At 36.4% G+C, this 18,032-nt stretch overlaps 3 protein-coding genes across 4 annotated transcripts; 1 reads left to right on the plus strand and 2 right to left on the minus strand.

The window, feature by feature from the left end:
* Window positions 1-2,710: 2,710 nt before the first annotated feature.
* On the minus strand, window positions 2,711-3,914 carry LOC108970381 (uncharacterized protein KIAA0754-like). Of its 2 annotated transcripts, XM_018935721.1 has the most exons (3): window positions 3,838-3,914; window positions 3,492-3,594; window positions 2,711-3,326 (listed from the first exon to the last, which is right to left on the minus strand). In XM_018935721.1, exons 1-3 carry the CDS (start codon window positions 3,850-3,852, stop codon window positions 2,722-2,724), a joined length of 723 nt encoding a protein of 240 aa, XP_018791266.1. In that variant the 5' UTR covers window positions 3,853-3,914; the 3' UTR covers window positions 2,711-2,721. The 2 variants fall into 2 exon arrangements, with proteins under 2 accessions (XP_018791266.1, XP_018791265.1); XM_018935720.1 differs by having other exon boundaries at window positions 2,711-3,594.
* Window positions 3,915-13,848: 9,934 nt separating this feature from the next.
* Window positions 13,849-14,373, plus strand: LOC108970406. Its single transcript, XM_018935745.1, has 2 exons — window positions 13,849-13,902; window positions 13,965-14,373. Exons 1-2 carry the CDS (start codon window positions 13,870-13,872, stop codon window positions 14,358-14,360), a joined length of 429 nt encoding a protein of 142 aa, XP_018791290.1. The 5' UTR covers window positions 13,849-13,869; the 3' UTR covers window positions 14,361-14,373.
* A 324-nt stretch (window positions 14,374-14,697) lies between these two features.
* LOC108970374 (putative mediator of RNA polymerase II transcription subunit 17) lies at window positions 14,698-15,673 on the minus strand (the record flags this gene model as incomplete). The annotated part of the gene is given in 1 exon segment (XM_018935712.1): window positions 14,698-15,673. A coding segment is annotated over 1 exon segment (899 nt), but the record flags the coding sequence as incomplete, so codon positions are not given.
* Between the last annotated feature and the right edge of the window lie 2,359 nt (window positions 15,674-18,032).

Raw genomic sequence — 18,032 nt, forward strand, 5'->3', positions numbered from 1 at the left:
TTGAAAGACTTGTCGAGTTTATAATTTTTGACTAAATGTCCGGTTTCCGAAACAAATAGTTTTTTTGTGAAAAATTTCACACTTCAGGGTGGCTTAAAAGACTTTAAAAAATCTTATTCCTTCTATTATAACCTCACAAATGCATCTAAGAAGTAGCTGTAATGTGGCTTCGGAGAAATTTTCTTCGCGCACTTTGAAAACAGTGTTTCGAGAAAAACGTGTTTGAAGTTTTGTGAGCCGATTACACTAAATTAAAAAATTCTTACAAATTCTCTCATATCTCCAAAGCAAATTTTCGGACAATACTCTTAAATAAGTATATTCGTCACCGAAAATGCAAAACGACGTGTTATAAAAAAAAATCGAAGTTCGCTTTCAGATATACTAACCAGTTAATAACCAATACATAACTATTTTATAACCAAAACTCAAATTTTGTGTATGATAAACAATACATAAAGCTTTTTAATCAAAAATCTCTTTCATATATAATAACCAATACATAACCATTTTGTAGCTCTATTTTTTTTTTTTTTTTTTTTTTTTTTTTTTTTTTTTTTTTTTTTTTTTTTTTTTTTTGCGTGATATACCGTTTTTCCTCCGCCTGTAAATTTATGAAAAGTGATGTTACGTTATTTTACATTTAAGATGGCTATATGTATAAAGCAATTTTCTTTATTTCAAGTATATATAGTCTAACATCATTAGTCAATATAGGTGTTTTCTATCTAATAAAAATCTAACCTTCTAATTTACATTCAAATACATACATAATTGTTTTCGAGCCCTCTTCTCTTATAAAGAATATAGTGCGTAACATAAGAAACAACCTCAAACTTTGTATAGGTCAATCCAAATAATTACAATGCACCCCACCACCGACACCTGCGGCCTTTTCAATTTATTAGCAGAGATATTTGAAGGTAAATTACAAAGAGTGGCAAAGACAGGCTTGCCGTCATTTACTACATCTTTCCAAGTTCTGTACTTTTACTGTTTATTACCATTACTACAGTTCCAGTTTCAAAGTCTTCCAACCAGTCTTCAAATAAACTTTCAAAAATGTTTTAAAGTCTACATAATCATAGATATAATACAGCCCAGTTCATTCACCATATTTCAAATCTTTCGAAGTTACAATAAATATCGAATACCAACTGTACGTGTATATTTTAGGCACAGAACAGCTGCCGCCAAAAATTCAGTTCAACGAGTAACTATTCTTTGTTTCAACAGATCTAAGTTTAAGGTACCAAAATAGCAGTGTTTACTTCTTCTAGGCGTCCGAAGAAGAGCAAGAGTAGGCATTTAAAGATTTACAAGTCGATTAATAGAGTTGTCACAGAAATATAATTATATAGTATATATGTAAGAAAATACTTAATTTCGTCAATATTCGAAATAAATCTCTTGGAGCAAGATTCGGTTCCTTGTTATTCGAAAAATCGATTCTATCGAGAGTTATGTATAGAGAGGGAATAGATTAAAAAGCTAACTTTATATTCAGCGCACCCGATATACAATTTTATAGCATAAATGAGATATTTATCATATCAGGTATATATTATCATCCGGTCAAAACAATATTTTCAGAGACTATAACGTTGTCTTCGAGAGTTTGTTCTGCAGCTATTTATTATAGTTATGTGATATCGCCGGTTCCGTCTAATTAGTGTCTTACTAGAAAAAATAAAAAAAAGCTCTTAATACTTCGGTTCGATTTCTTAAAAACTGAGACAGACAGACGGACGTGGCTAAATTGACTTAGCTCGTTCCTATATTCCTCTTTGAAATTTTTTTTTTTTTTTGTTTTCTCTTAAAAATAAAAGATCATTAAGCTGTTACAAAATTAAGCTGCAGCTTTCGATTATACCCATCTGGCGTCGCTACACAAACTTATTTTTTTATATCTATTAAATCCTTTAAATTACGTTCCTTTGAGCAACAAATGATGTTAACATAAGTAACACTATTTAAGAAACATAACAGGCACCATTCCCTAAAAACCCTTAATTTCGTTTGCAAGTTATCTTAAAAAACTATGTAACTATTTCGTGGCTTATGCGAGCAAATGACTTATTACCCAGCTTAACAGTGCTTTGCCAATTTACAGAACTCTTCTAAAGAGTCGAGGGCATGTCTCTCGGCAAATGATGTCCTTCGTAACAAGGCCACAGCGCATAAAGCGGCAGCATATTTAACAATTACTACAAACTGCAGGAATTAGCAACACACTCGCTGGCCAAGTACATATTATCCACACGCATCCCTAATTTAAGCTCACTGGTAGGCATATAAACTATGCAAAGTCTGGGAAGCGAGAGAGAGCAGGAGTGCGGGCTTCTGCATTAATCTTCCACACGGCTTTCAGGACGAATGTTTGTAGGATGCGCTAATGAATTTATTTTAATTTGTAGCCGACAACGATGACACGCATGCGTTTATACTAAAGATGTGTCGTTATGTTTACTAGGCAGAAGGCATTAGAGGCATTCGTTCAACAACTGCGCCTAACTACCAATGTCCCTACTCGTATCATCGCAAGGCATTGTGCAAGGTTAGGAGAGGCCCATAAATAACATGGGTAATACGATACAAGTTTATTTTTTTGTTGTTGTGTAAAAAATCACTTTGACGCTTTAGTATATTTAGACGAATTTATGAAAAGTACAAGACAAAGTTAAAAATGAGTGCATAAAAATATAGAACGAAAATGCAACGTTAGACGGTATTTAGTTGCGAAGGCACAGCGTTAGCTGGTAGATACTGGGAGCTAGGTGCAGCTGGTGCTGGTGCAGCGGCAGCTGTAGCCGGCGTTGGCGAAGCAAAGTTCAGTACCTGTGCAGAACCCCCGTTGGAATGGCGTGATGAGCCAGGTAGACTTTCATACTGTTGCTGTATAGCTTGTTGCGCATTTTCAGCATCTTGTGGCGTACGATACTTCACGAAGTGTACTTCTGGTTTGGCGCTGGATTGTGTTCCGATATTTTGCAATTTTTGCGCCAAGCTTCCAATGTCAGCCTGTTTGGTGAGCACATAGATGGCAGTTTTCTCTTCAGTCGTTTGTTTCGCCAGATTAAAAGCAGCGTTCTCGAGAGCCTTATTCTCTGGCGCTCTGATGAAGATAACACGCAGATTTTTCTTCAATGAATTGTCAATATTTCCGATATTGGCAGCATCGTTAGTTTCTTCTTGTGGCGCCGTATAAGTATAGAACTCTTTCTCATATTCTACATTGACTGGGGCAGGGGCAACGGGAGCTGGAGCTGGAGCAACTTGTGCTGGAGCAGAAGCAACTGGGAGAGGAGCAACCGGAGCGTGAGCAACTGGAGCAAGAGTGTTTGGAGCAGGACCCACTGGAGCAAGAGCAACTGGGACAGGAGCAACGGGAGCAGGAACCACTGGTGCAGGAACAGCTGGTGCAGAAGCAACTGGAGTATGAGCGACTGGAGCTAATTTCTCTGGCGATACACCATGGTGAGCTGCAATACGAAGGGAACCTGGTGTGAAGGATAAGCCCTCTGCAGAATGCGTCACTGGTTGGTAGTTGTAGCCTAGTTCATCGGCAAAAGCTGTAGCCAGCAAACAAAGGACCTAGAAATTGGATAAAATTTCTTCAATATACTGATAATAGGTAGATAGGATAGAGTGTTAGTAAGTTTTCATGGTAGTTCTGGTCTAGTCAGAGTATATTCGAGATCAAAGACAGCTTTTTCCGAAAAGTAATCGGACTGATTTTCTTGCACAGCCGCCTTCTTCGAAAGTGACTATTCCCACGAATATCGAAAGTGTTATTTATCGCCTTAAATATTTGCCTAAATATCCTTTAACACTCACAAGGAAGCTTCTCATGTTTCTTATGCTTTTTTTCGACTTTTCACGTGTTACTTTCGACACTAGTTGTTGACCCTTGAGTCCGCAAAGGAAATCTGTTGGTGCCACAGCGACTACAGGGCTTTTATATACATTAATGCGAAGTTTGCCTTCGAACTCCCAAAGACACGTGTGACATATAACTAGTCTGTAATCAAATTGAGCAAACCCAACATTACAACAACAACAACAAAAACCATTCTTTGAACTTATATGTGTGTGAGTATGTGGAACGCACAAGCGACCACCTGTCTGCCACTACTCAATTTCAAGTTCAATCAAGTCCAAAAATAAAAACATCGTCTAATTGAATTAGTCAATATGCACGCAGAAGAAATATCTGCCAGCGCCTAACCCATATCATCTGGTTGTACAACTGCACATAATCGTATAGTATAAGTAACACCAGAGAAGGGAAACAAGTTCAAATATATACATATGTAAACCCTTATCGGATGAAGGCGTCAACGGATACCTAAAACCATGTTTACCAGTAATATTTGTATATGTGTATGTGTTGGGGTATGAGCAAATTTTTCCACATATGGACGTGAGCTTGTCACTGCAAAAGGCGGTTGAGCAAAGCCACTAAAGCATATGCTTCTTAACTCGTCTGCCATGTTGTCCCACATTAATGTCATCGTTTAATATTTTGTTTTTGTTTTTGAAAGTTGATTTCGTTTAAATTAGCTGCATTAGCTCCAATTTACTTCACTAATTTAAATTAGCATACGAAAACTAACGACCTCTGCACCAAGACTTACTGCAGCACGTTCGCACTAAAAGGGAAAACCTGTGTCGCCTACGAGCCAGCAACACTCAGCACAAAGTTTTTCTTAGTTTTCGGTGTTTAATTGTTGTTGCTGTTGTCGATAATTGCCCCAATGTTGTCGATTTGTTATCGGCATTATTTTCCAAGCGTTGGCTCTGCTGTTCCATTCAACGAATGCCCTTCAGCCAGCTCGCCGTTTATGCGTGTGATTTTATTTTAACGCATTTTGAGGTTATAAATATGCATTAATTCGTGCTGAGCTACAGCCGCTGCTCACTTAGCTTATTTCCATACCGCAGACATAAAAGGCTTGCAGCAGCGCAAAAGCAATGTATTGATAAACACCCTGTAGGGAGTGTGGATGGTTAAGCAATGCGTCAACATTTATGCATATGAATGGAGTGATGACACTAACTATTATTTGCGTAAATAAATATTTAAATAAAAATATTTAGTACGTTTATTTTCTAATTTTCTGTTGCCTTAAGGGAGGAGTAGAGATTTTAATTTTTTTGTGTCGAATTTTTTTTTCATAAATGAATGCAAAATATCTCTAATAAAGCTATTAAGCAAAACCATTCGAAATAGACAGCTAAGATCTCAGCTAAGCTCCGGGAGCTTCTGGCAGGTCCTATTGATGTTGGTAGCCGGGCTTTGCAGAACACAATTTCAATTCCAATTGTTGCAAGCTGGCCGCTTCTGAGCAATTGCCCCTTTCAGACGGTTCAGATGTTGATAGTAGAGGTCCGAATTAAGACTCTTGCCGTAGAGCAGCTCATTGTAGATGATTTCCTGTGAATCCCTCCAAACACAAAGCAAAGTCTTCCTAACCTCTAATCCTGCCTGGTCCGTCTTCAAGAATTCATCCATTTTGTTGCGATTCGCAGCTTCAAAAAACACGACATTAGTTCCGCTTTCTGCAGACTGGATAAAGAAACGAAGCGTATGGGTTCGAGAACAACACGAAATATTTTGTATCATTAAACAAACAGTCTTGACTCAGACACCGCTATTGACCGTCGCAGCTTTGAAGGCGTAGACAATTTCCTCTATCTTAGAACTAGTATCAACACGAACAACAATATCAGCCTTGATATCAAACGCAAAATCACCCTTGCCAACAGTAGCATCTGAGTAGAAGATGAGGTGTTGAGAAATAAAGATGTTGAGAAATAAAGTCTTCCTTTGACGAATAAAAACCATCCTCTACAAGTCTTTCATTATTTGCTTGCTTCATGAGTCGATCTTTGGAGTATTCGAGAGAAAGGTGTTGCGGAAGATTTATGGTTCTTTGCTTATTGATAACGGCGAATACCCCAGTCGATAGAACAATGAGCTGTAGGAGATGTACTAATATCTTAGGTGGTGCTGCAGGCATCTTGCAGTGGCTCTAGTGCGTATATCACATGACCTGGATTGTCATTGTTTGTTAGTTTTAATGTAGCCGACGAATATATCTTTTTTATAAAAACTACTTATAGCTGTACAGAATAAAAAAAGTAATTATATTATAGAGTTCTGGTTTCTAAACTTTCCCTAACGTTTTACTATATATTTATAACAAGATAGACACAGACATAGAAAGCCGCCTTCATACAGCTTATGGACCCAAAACAGAAATGTCTTGTTACTTGATATGGTCGCCGCAATAATTTGAGCTTTGGCGATTGCATTGTGGAGCAAGAAATCCTATATAAAATATCGCAATATTCAAGCAAAATCATATATATTTATCTATTACCTAAAGTTGCCTTAAAACGAATTATTATAAGAAAAGATAGGCAATTGAAGAATAATGTATAGTATATGCAAATATATACTCCTGTATAATTACAATACTTTGCTTGCCCCAAATTTTGAAAACCTCCATGCTAACACTTGCACTTTTTCCTCAAATATTCCTAACTAATAAAGTTCCAAACAAAATTTTCTTCACCTCTTTATATAACTTTAACGACTACTTGACACGACCCGTCTAGAAGTGCTACTTTTTAATTACGCTTTTTAATTCTTTTTGTTTAGAATTTTTACTTGTGCCTTAAACTTTTTTCACAACAAACAATCCTTTAACTAATTTAAACTTTTGACAAATAAGTAATCACGCCCTTAAAAACACCACAAGAAACATGAGAAACACAAATTAGAGCTGGTGAAGAGGCGGCTAAGCAAAGGCAAACGTGAAGGAAGCACCACACAAACAAAAACAGCATCAAGACAAAGAGCAAATCAAAAGGCAAAAATGCGGAGAAAACTTTAAGCAACGCAACTTTTTTTTTTTGGGTTTTTCCTTCGAAAAAGGGAAATAGAAATTTTGAAGACGGTTTGTAAGCAAATCTGCAAAGTTTTTGGGTTTCGCAAAAATGTTTTTAATATGAGTAGAGAATGCATAGTCCCAGATGCGAAAGTGCGTACGCTTATAAAACTTGTTGAAATGCGGGATTAGGCGAAGTGAGCATTCTAAATATGGCCAGCTTTTCTTTTCAAGTTGAAGTGAAACAAGAGCGATGGGATAACGGGTGAAGAGCGTGCAAAATTTTATTTAATTGAGTTGTGGACAGGATTTGCGATGCTCGAACAAATTACTTACATACTTAAATGAGCTTGATCTTTGTACATTTTAATTTTGGTGTACATACAAGTATGTATGTGTGGTATAAAAACTTGCATTTTCACATAAGTTCGAGGCGCTTTAAAGTTGAAGAATTTGAAGTAACCCTAAACGAAATATGTAAATGGTTGTGAGTGAAAGCATTTTTATAGACGAATTTTGCAAATAATGGTAAGTGGAGTTAAAAAATGTTGAGATGACGCCGAAGTCTGCAACACTGATTACTATATGAATTGTACTTTGCTTGTGTGCAAATAAACTTAATCTTTTAACCCTTTAATAATTTGTGTGACGAAGTAAGATTACGAAATAATATTTTTGGAATGGTTTTTTTCATACCTCATATGAATCGCTCACCACGAATTGAAACCAAATAAAAATAGAAGAAAACGCATTGGGTATAAAATTGGATCAATACGAATATTATTTTTCATAATTCGTCAATTTCTCTATTTGATGGTAGTGAAGAAGAAATAATAAAGCGATACGTTTTCAGGTTATATTTTTGAGTATTTTTATCTCAATGTTTTTTCTCCCGAATAAACTTCCGGGTATCCTACGAAAACAGATTACATAATTCATATTTCCTATCTAAATCATTTGAGTAATACTTTTAATCTAAGACCACTATATATAGAAAGGAAAGTAAGAACTCCTGTGATCTTCTTACATACAGCTTCCTCACTCCAGCCTAACTGCGTGGACGCTGATTAAGCAATGCGCTGATAAAACCCCCAGAACTAGGGAGAGGTTATCCTCACTGAGGACTCTAAATCTCTGAGATCACTAAATCTCTTTGCGACAGCGAATATAACCATGATGGCCCTATAAAGTAGTAGAACACAAGAGGATACGGGCGCACCGACCCGCTGCCATTCTACCAATAGCGGCTCTAGGGTGCCTTTTCTTGCTAGCTCATCAGCTTTACAGTTTCCTGGGATTCCATACCAGTCTTATCACAAAGACACTCGATACTATTGCAAGAGAGGTTAGGCAGTCTTTGAACAGGATTGATTGCACTGTTAATGAGTTGGAGCCAAGTATCCTCGCTCTGATATCTGGGTGGATGGTCATTTCTCTGAAGGAGGTTGCACTCCGGTACAGTAAATCTACTGCTAGCTTACAAAACACAAAAAAAAAAAATGGTTATCGCACTATTTTCCCTTTTTCTTCTTTCGAAAATCAATGGGTATCGTGCATCTTCTACATGAACTTTACGTTTACGATGAACGCGAAATTGTCTGCATAAGCAATCACCCGCCAGCCACGGCCTTCTAGTTTTTTAAGCAGATCGTTAACGATCAACATCCATATTCATATTTCGTCCAGCTCGTGCGTTATTAAAACTTCCCTATTAGCTTACTTATTAGAATCTATTACTTACGGGACGTCATCAAGAAACTCTCGACTGATATTTGTTTTTTTTTTTTTTTCTATATAGACCCTTACATGTGCTAGAAAATGTTTAATTGTCTCGTCCTTTACCTGTTGACAGCTTCTAAAATAATAGTCGTTATATGGCGTTCTCAGTCTACTTGTAATTCGGCGTAAAAGAGACTGACCTGTTAGTACTCGTCTTGTATCATTTCTCCGAGCAAGTCAGCGATTGTTTCCACCGAAACTCAGCTATATTTAAAGTGGCTGTCGACTATGTTAAATAAATATTTGCAAGTAGTACGGATTCCAACTGTAGGGAGGTGCATGTTCTGACTAGTTCATCTGCTTCACAGTTCCCTATGCGCAGAAACTCATTGCATTATGTAGGATGTTTGATCCACGAAGTGCTTAAGACATCTTTTCACTAAATTGGAAGAAACCCTAATAGTCTTTAGTGGAAAAATACAATATTTATATACTTTAAGAAATGTACCAGTGAAGGCTACTTCGACGAGACCGAAATTAATATTGTGTTGTCTTGACTGTTCTGATCAAGACAATTTTTTTATTAATTTTAACATTTTTCGCTTTAATTTAGAAAATTTAAATAATAGCAAATTTAAGTTTCCTTCAATAACTCTCACACATCAAGCTGACACATTAGAGTTACAGGAGATCTTCACTCCAGCACTTTTTAGTAACTTCGGAACAAACTCCTCTAAAAGAGAGTTGAAAGCAATTTCTACTACACGTAAAGCACATACAACTGCACATGAGTACGTAAAATAGTACACGCCCTCACACATACAGACATACTCATATAATCCGTATACAAGACGAACACCAGTGCAAGCGTATATACGCAGCCTCCTCCCGCATGGAGCAAGCACCAACATCTGTACGCTTACACTTGCATTTACATACCATATACATAGATATGTATAATATATGTACGTGCATCTGTAAAGTATATGCGCGCTTGGCATTTATTTACCTCGCTTTTGAGCTACTCACGATACCTGACTAAGTGCCAGACTCGCTGCTCTGCTCAGCTCAGCCAGCAGCGTCATTTCGCCGCGTCGGACGGGTGTACAATAAATTACAATATCTGCAGCATTTATCTTAACACCGACAGACGGTGTGTGCGCGGCTCCCTGCCATATTGTTGTTGTTTTCGCAAAAACATACCTGTACATTTTTGCTAAGCGATTTGCAACAAAAAACTAGCAGCCACATTGGCAGGGCAAAGGGAAGCGAAATTTTGTAGAACTTTTGCAAGACTCGCCCCACTTAACTGTTTACACACTGTTTGAAAGGTCACACGAAGGTAGCTAAGAGGAAGCGAATAAATAAGAAGTTCACAATTTTATACTTTTATCCTTGCTTCAATTAATTCGCACTATTAAAATTATCTACTTAGCGTTCACTCTAACAGCTCATGAATTTCAAAACAGGACGCTTTCAGAAATAATGTAACTGTATTTATACTAGTGTAAATATATGTAAATGAATGGGTAAGTGTATGGGTGAATAGTTCCTGTAGTTTTGTGGCAATCCTGTAAACATTTGTAGGACACTGCTATAAAATATTTTTTCGAATATCATTAACCCCTATTCTAGTCTATTAGAAAGGTTTCTCGGTTGCTCATACGTACTGCAATGACAAAGGTGTTCTTAGATAATATTTGAAATATTTGTACGGATATGAGTTCTTGCGAGAGGTTTAGTGTTTGAGAACAAGTTAAGGGTCGTAAGATAAAGTTCGAAGTCAAGCGAAAGATCAGGCTGGGGTAAATGGGTTCAACTACGGTTTTATCGAAGTCTAGGCCATGTTCTATGTCAATTCGAACAAGTTAGGGGCCTTCAGATCAAGTTAGAAATCAAGCGAAAACAAGGTATTAGTCAAGGGAAGGTAGAATGGAGCTCAAGCAAGCAACAGCCGGTGAGCAAGCGAGGTTTATGGACTTAGACGTTATACAGGAGAACAGTTTAGGGGTCAAATGAGGTCGTGCTAGGGATTAAGCGTATAAAGTAAATATAATAATGTTATTCTGAAACCGAGCCTAACTCTACTTATTTACTTTAAGCGTTTTTATAAACCAAATGACGATTTTAAAGTCATTGAACGAAGTCATTGATACTGCTATTTTCATAACAATTGGATTTACATAACCGGAGCGTACTATTATTTTTATCCAATCAAAGACTGCCAACTCGGTAGAAATTTTCAATATTAGTTCAGAAATGTTTTTCTGCCGCTTCAACAACAATAACCTCGGATAATCACAATTGGGAATATGTGAAATTATAGACCAATATTATATGATTATAAAACCGAATCATAATACGCAAAAGAATTGAAATTTTTTGTGAAATTTTAAAAATATTTCGTAATGGCAAACAATTTTTCAATATAAACTGTTCACTTCTCGAAATATCAACTGGCTTTAAGGAATTTTCCATTGTTAACACAAGAAGAGCAACTTCACATAAAGCTATGCTCATGTCCATACAAAACAACTTTTTCAGCCATCATCATTCTTCACTAGAAAACGCTCTTATATTTATAAACATGTTAAACATATATTAACAGAACTGTGTATATATGTGTTGTAGGTGGTTATGAGCCATTACTTTGTACACTCAAGTATTTGCCGGTGTCCGTTGCCTCCATGGGAGTGTGTGTGATTGTTGCTGCTGGTGGGGCTGCCATGGCTTCCGGTGTTATAGTGCGCGGCGGACGGAAATTCTTTTGCATATTTTTTAGCTTAACAAATAATTAATTATATGTGCGAGCACGCGAGTTGAGTAAAAGTAGCTTGCGCTCCAAAGAAGCAAGCTGCGCGGCGACCAAAGCGCTTTGTATGTGTTAATATCCTGTGAGAGAACGAAGTTCCATGAATTTAAATTTATTTAATTATTATTACCATATTGTTTTTTATTATTACCACGTTGTTTTTTCTTTTGTTTTTTGACGCAAAATACACAGTTTGTCCATGTGAAGATTTGCATAGCAACACATTCATAATTTTTGAGTGAATATTCATGTGAGCAATGCATACATTGATGTTCTTGGAACAAAAAAATATATGTGTGATAATAACTAATAAGAAATTAGTAAAGGTGGTTTATATGACTTTCTAACGCAATATATAAATATAATATATATATATATATATATATTCTATACCTTATATGCTTTTTTCGATAAATCTCACAAATAAGTTAAATTTCAATTATGTTCTAATTTATATTTTTTTTTTATAATTTACACTCGGATCGACTCGATCTTTGTTAGCTCCGAATTGAACCTAAGAGCGTCAAAAAAGTCTATGAGAAATACGGAACTCGGCACTAAATCCACATGACTGGTCCGTATAAATTTCACCCCCAAGCCGAATGGGCAAAAAATATTTTCGTACATTGGTACAACTTTTTTTACAAGTATTATATATTCCCATGAAGTTTTATTTCGATATGTCTGTTAGGAACTGTTTGGCGGGTCTTTGTTTGCGACACGAAATAAATCGTCATCACAAATCATACAAGATTTGCCTCAACTGAGACTTCCATCCAACCCTCTTAACGACGATAACATCAAAAACGTTAAAGGAATGTAGCTTGAAAATCATCGTGTTGGTATCAGAGAGATGGCAGAAGATCTCAACATCTTTTATGTATCGATTCAATACATTTTAGTCAATGTTTTTGATATGGCTCGTACCAAAGGGTGTAAATCTTTAGCGAAAGCGACGTCGAGGGGAGGTCGGAAATGCATTGTTTGATAATGTAGCTGAGGATCCTGCAATCGCTAAAGGTTATTGGAAACCGAAAAAATCAAAATTCACTTAAGGGGTTACAAATGTTTACAGGTTTCAAAAAATATATTCTTTTATTGTCTTATGTACATTGTCCGAAATTTTCAAGTTGATGCGTCTAACAGTTTCGGAGATACAGCCTTAAGAACTCGTGTCCTTAAGGCTAGCTAGGCTAAGCGAGCCGTCTTTAAAAGCGCTTTACTTAATGATCCTGTAAGGAGTTGTCCAGCCAATGCGGGAGCCTCTTTTTTCCGAGAGGTCACTGGAAATTGCATCCCAATGGCCGAGCTTAAATTTTCTTTCCAAATATTTCAGTATATCTGAATATATTCTGTGTTAGTAGTATATGTGTACTCGTAACAGTACACAATTTTGATAAAATATTTAATTTTTGTATCTGAGAAATAAATTGTTGCAAAAATTCTGTTTTTTATCCAAAGAAACCCATGTAACTTACCTTAAAGCACTGGAGGTCACCCCAGCCGAGTATGAGAGATTGAAATAATTATTGGCTGGCTTGTATTAGTTCATTTAGATCCAAATGTGATCATAGAACCTCGTATGGAACCCGGGATAAACTTTATAATTGCAACTTTGTCTTAGCTCGGAAGCGTGGTTTTGTAAAGAGGAATACTCATTTGAATTTCCAAATTAAAAAATGATAATTTTAGTAACCCTAAATGTTTTGAAGAGGTGTAGAATTTGAAATGAATTCATCTTTCAGAAAAAATATAAACTAGATTTTCATTATAGGATATTTTGTGTACCTCTAACTTACATAGCCCAATAAAGGAATCACTTAATCGGACTTAATAATTAAAAGACTTAGTTTAAGGAAATGTTCCATACCAAACGAACTCTCCTCCTCCTTACATAATGTATGTATAGTATATGCTTTTTATAGTAAGCTAATAATTTCACTTAAATTGCAGTTATAACTAAACCAACTGGTTTCAGCCATTAACAAATAATATATTTATCGAGTTTTTAACAGAAATGCCTTAAAGATTTAAGTTGTGCCTTTTAACACCACTCCAATAATAATAATAATATCAGTAACTACTTTTTTACGAATTATTTAGAAATTGAAATTGGAATCAGCTAACAAATAAGGAAATGCAACTAAAGCTTTCAGGTAGCTAAATGTGAAAAATATTAACACCCACATGAATTATGGAAGATTTATTTTCGATAATTTGCGGAAGACTACGCACCTAATTCGAAAAGACCTTACAAGAAAATTTAATCTTAAGCCGGAATGACATTTGAGAGTGAGTGCCAATCGGATGTAAGCCATATTAAGTGAAGCATCGTCACATCTGGAATAGAATAACTATCACGCGACTATAAAAGCACGAAATTTGCACCGGGCGCCTCATTTATTCGCCAGTTTTCGTAGATTGCGGGCGCAAATAGCTGTCATGGATTACCGCGTTACCGGCATCGTTCTTTTCGTAAGTGCTATAGAGCCTATAGAAGAATTGTTCAAACTTTGTCTGTAATATAAATGTTTCAGTTAATTAGCTGCCTTATTTTGCCAGTGTTTAGCAAATCGGCAGAAAAACTAGACACATCGAAAGAGAAGCAGAAGACCTCTTCCAGCATGGAAGAAGACGATATTGGAGAGGCAGTGAAGAAAAACAGTGATGAAGACTTTTTGAAATCTAAAGAGCGACTCAACACTGAATTCTTGACCTTCAGTGCACCCGAGGAAGATGAAAGCGAGGACGAAGAAAAAATTGAAAGCTTGCTTGAGTTATTAAGTCCAAGGCGGATATTTTTACTAGAGGCCCCTCCGAATACTACGATAATTGGGATCGATAACAAAGCAGAGGAAAGGGATGCGATCGCGAAAATTTTTTCTGATGGAAATACTGACGATAATAATGATAGTGAAACTAGAAATAAATAGAAATAAGGAAAAAGGCAATATTTTTCTTTTACCTATTAGATTTAAGTCAACCCTAATCATTCGAACATTAGAAACCTTATTTTTTGAAATTTGAGCAACTCGCAGTTTAGGTCCCATTTGATTACTTGAAATGGTCCTCATCACTGAACAAAATTTGGCCCAAAATTGTCGGATCTTCTTGGAACTTTTCAAGAACCCACAGAGTGAAGTGATATCTCTTCAATCAAGATAATTTTGATATTCTTTGGATAATATTTTATATCATTATTGTTTTGTGGTTCCTGAGGTTAAATATACAGCACCTCAATACTCCACCGAAAAAAAAAGAAAATGCTAATTAAAGTAACAGCATAAATATTTTATTCGAACAAAACTCATAACAAGAAACACAATAACAAAGATCGAGGTAGTAATCTAAAAACGAAGTTTGCGTAGGATTGCTAAAGGCAAATACGTTGCGCTTGGTGCGCTCTTTTCAGGGCCATCTAATTGTTCGTTTCCACCTGGTACACCACCTGCTGGGCCAGACACACCGCCATCAAAACCTAATGCACCACCGTGCGCCGCAGGCGATGCGAAGTTATGCACTGGAGCTACACCACCGTCATGCGCTTGCGATGGTCCATCCAATTGATCATATTGAGCTTGAATGACCTTTTGTGCATTGGCCGCATCTTCTGGTGTACGGTACTTGACAAAGTGCACCTCGGGCTGATGACTTTGGGCATCATGTGAATCCTGCAGTTTCTTGGCTAAATCACTCACAGAAGTTTGTTTCTGCAGCACATAAATGGCCGTTCTCTGTTCCGAAGCTTGTCTGGCCAAATTGATGGCAGCATTCTCCAAATCATAGTTTTCGGGTCCCTTGATGAAAATAACGCGAATGTTTTTCTTTGCTGAGCGGCTGGCTTGATCATTGGCTTCGGGTTCATCGAAATCATTGTCATCAGCAGTGTATGTGTAGAACTCCTTTTCGTATTCCACTACGCCTGGTGCACCAGCCGAGCTGCTGCTACTGCTGTTAGGCCCACTGCTGGTACTAGAATCACTGCTGTCATTACCGTCTGAGTTACTTTCGAGACTACCCGAAGAGCTTCCACCTAGACCGTCGAGATTGCCTGCTAAACCGCTACTCAAGCCACCAAGACTTCCGCTAAGATCAGCCAGGCCTCCTAAGGAGCCACTAAGACTGCCCAAACCACTTGATGCACCATCACCCAAACCGCCGTATCCCTTCAAACCGCTCAGACCACCCGTACGGCTGAGACCACCAGATAAGTCACCGCCTAGACCACTTAACGAGCCTCCTAAGCCTCCGACGGGAGCACCTAATCGAGCAGATAATCCAGCAGAAGAGCCGCCGCTAAGACCATCAAGACCGCCAGATAAGCCACCGCCCAACCCGCTGCTGCCAGGGGTGAAGGACAAACCGCTATCCGAGTGTTCCACAGGCTGATAGTTGTAACCCAGTTTATCGGCAGTGGCTAAAGCCACGAAGCACATGACCTGCAATAGAATAAATCAACATCCGAAAACATTTCCTATATCCAATATAAATTTGAATGAGTTGAACTCACCACGAAAGCACGCATCTTTCAGAAGTGTTTATACATTTACTTCCGTTTTTAGTTGAAAACGATGTTCGTTATTTGAAAACTCTTGTTTGAGTATAAAAATTCATTATATGCAACCCTAATTTATAGAAATCGATACCAATTAGCTCGATAAGCAAACTCTGCGGTGTTGGTTGCAAATCAAGCTCAATATGTTAATAGTCAGTGACGAAAAACCATCCGCTTCCTATTTGGTTTGGACTCTGTGGTCATGTGAATATGATAATCTCCCACTAAAATGCGAATTAAAGTTGAGCATCTGTCGTTTGTATGTAGATAGACGTATGTTTGGATACCGGCCACTTCCATAATTCGTGTAGAATCTAATTCAACTCATTAAACATAAATTATCAATTGAAAATATGGTTCGTGTATTACCGTTGTCCGGCGACCAGGCCAAAATACATTTTATGAGTGTTTAATATTATATTAATTTTTCTCGCTTGAGCTGTGAGAATTGCACGAACTTTGAAGAAGTTATGCTAATTCTAGCCGGAGCAAAAGTCGCAAATAGATTACCGTTTGCCAAAGTTCAAGCAGAACGCTTTGTATAATTGCTAATAATAAACTTAAATTAGCAGGTTAATCTACACGTTTATATTAAAAAATTGCATAAGCAATTATGTCTTTTCATAGAATTTCACATAATTGAAGCAAATAGTTATTTCTTCTATGATTCAGCTTTTAAATACTATGCTTTTTTTAAAATTATAAATTAACTTTGTCATGTTTAGAAAAGTAAAAAAAAAAAAATATACATATATAAGACATCGTTTAAATTTAAAGTTGTAATTACAGAGTTTCATGACCATATAAATTATTAAATAACTTATTTTTTATTTAAAAAAATATTATATCTCTGCCATTTTTAGTTTTCTCTCATTTTTTGTTTCAAACATTTTCAGTAAATTTTATGTGTGTAACATTATGAAAAACAACCCACCTCCTTGCATTTTAGCAGCATTTATGTTAGTCTAACAGAGTATGGTTGTATTGCAGCACAAAATCCCAATAAAATACTTTAACATACTCTGATCATGATATTGCGCAGCCGAGTGATCTACTGTAATGGCGCATGATAATTTTTCCCGAATCGTCGCAGTATGGGCACTGCAACTAATACTATACCCGAGCCGGGAAATGTTAATGCATTTTCATTCATGTACGTTAACATTCTTCGCCAGAGTGCTTCGCCGGTTCGTGGTCGTGAGCAAATTTTTTGCAAATATTAATATTGGTGAAGTTAATTGTTATAATAATGAAAATATAAATCCAAATAAATGTCACGCTAAAATTGTAAGTAAATATCTGGAAAATAGTGTCAGTTTACCAAACATGTTTTAACATGATGATGTGAAAATATGCCGAGCCGGGGAATGTTAATTAATGTTCGTTAACATTCTCCGGTTGAGTGCTGCATCGGTTCATGCTCGCGATCAAATTTTATAGTTTCTAAAATATTAATATTGTTGAAGTTAATTGTTAAAATAATAAAAACATAAACCAATATAATTATCTTGTCAAAATTATGATAAGTTATGCTACAATTAATCAAATCAAAAGTGCATAAATGAAATTTAAGTGATGTGAGAAAAAGTCCCGGTTTATCAAACATGTTTTAACATGATGATGGCAAACTGTGCTGTTATGAAATGCTCAATCTTGTGCCCTACAGTGTGATGGGAGCTTAGTGAAAATGTTAATGTTAATAATGATACAATCATTCTGTTTCGTCGTTGGATTCAATGATTTAACATACTATACTACATGTATGACCAAATGAACAAAAACTGGTAATTGCATAATTTCAATTAAAATATTAGTATGCATCACTATTGATTTTACATTATATGTTGTAAGTACATATATGCATATCTGTAGTAAATATTTCAACATAATTTTAGGAAACAAAGAATTAAAGGCCTTAAATGAACAAAGTGATTTACATAAATAAAACCATACTCTGTTAGACTAACATAAATGCTGCTAAAATGCAAGGTTGTTTTTCATAATGTTACACACATAATTTCACTGAAAATGTTTGAAACAAAAAATGAGA

This window comes from Bactrocera latifrons, unplaced genomic scaffold (genome assembly GCF_001853355.1).
Source record: "Bactrocera latifrons isolate USDA-ARS-PBARC rearing strain unplaced genomic scaffold, ASM185335v1 scaffold_3, whole genome shotgun sequence".
Taxonomy (NCBI): domain Eukaryota; kingdom Metazoa; phylum Arthropoda; class Insecta; order Diptera; family Tephritidae; genus Bactrocera; species Bactrocera latifrons.

What these genes read in the sequence shown, in the direction of transcription:
- LOC108970406 (XM_018935745.1), top strand. Translation starts at nt 13,870, where the DNA reads ATGGATTACCGCGTTACCGGCATCGTTCTTTTC. An exon ending in TTACCGGCATCGTTCTTTTC is followed by an intron (nt 13,903 to 13,964) that starts GTAAGTGCTATA and finishes TAAATGTTTCAG; the next exon opens with TTAATTAGCTGCCTTATTTT.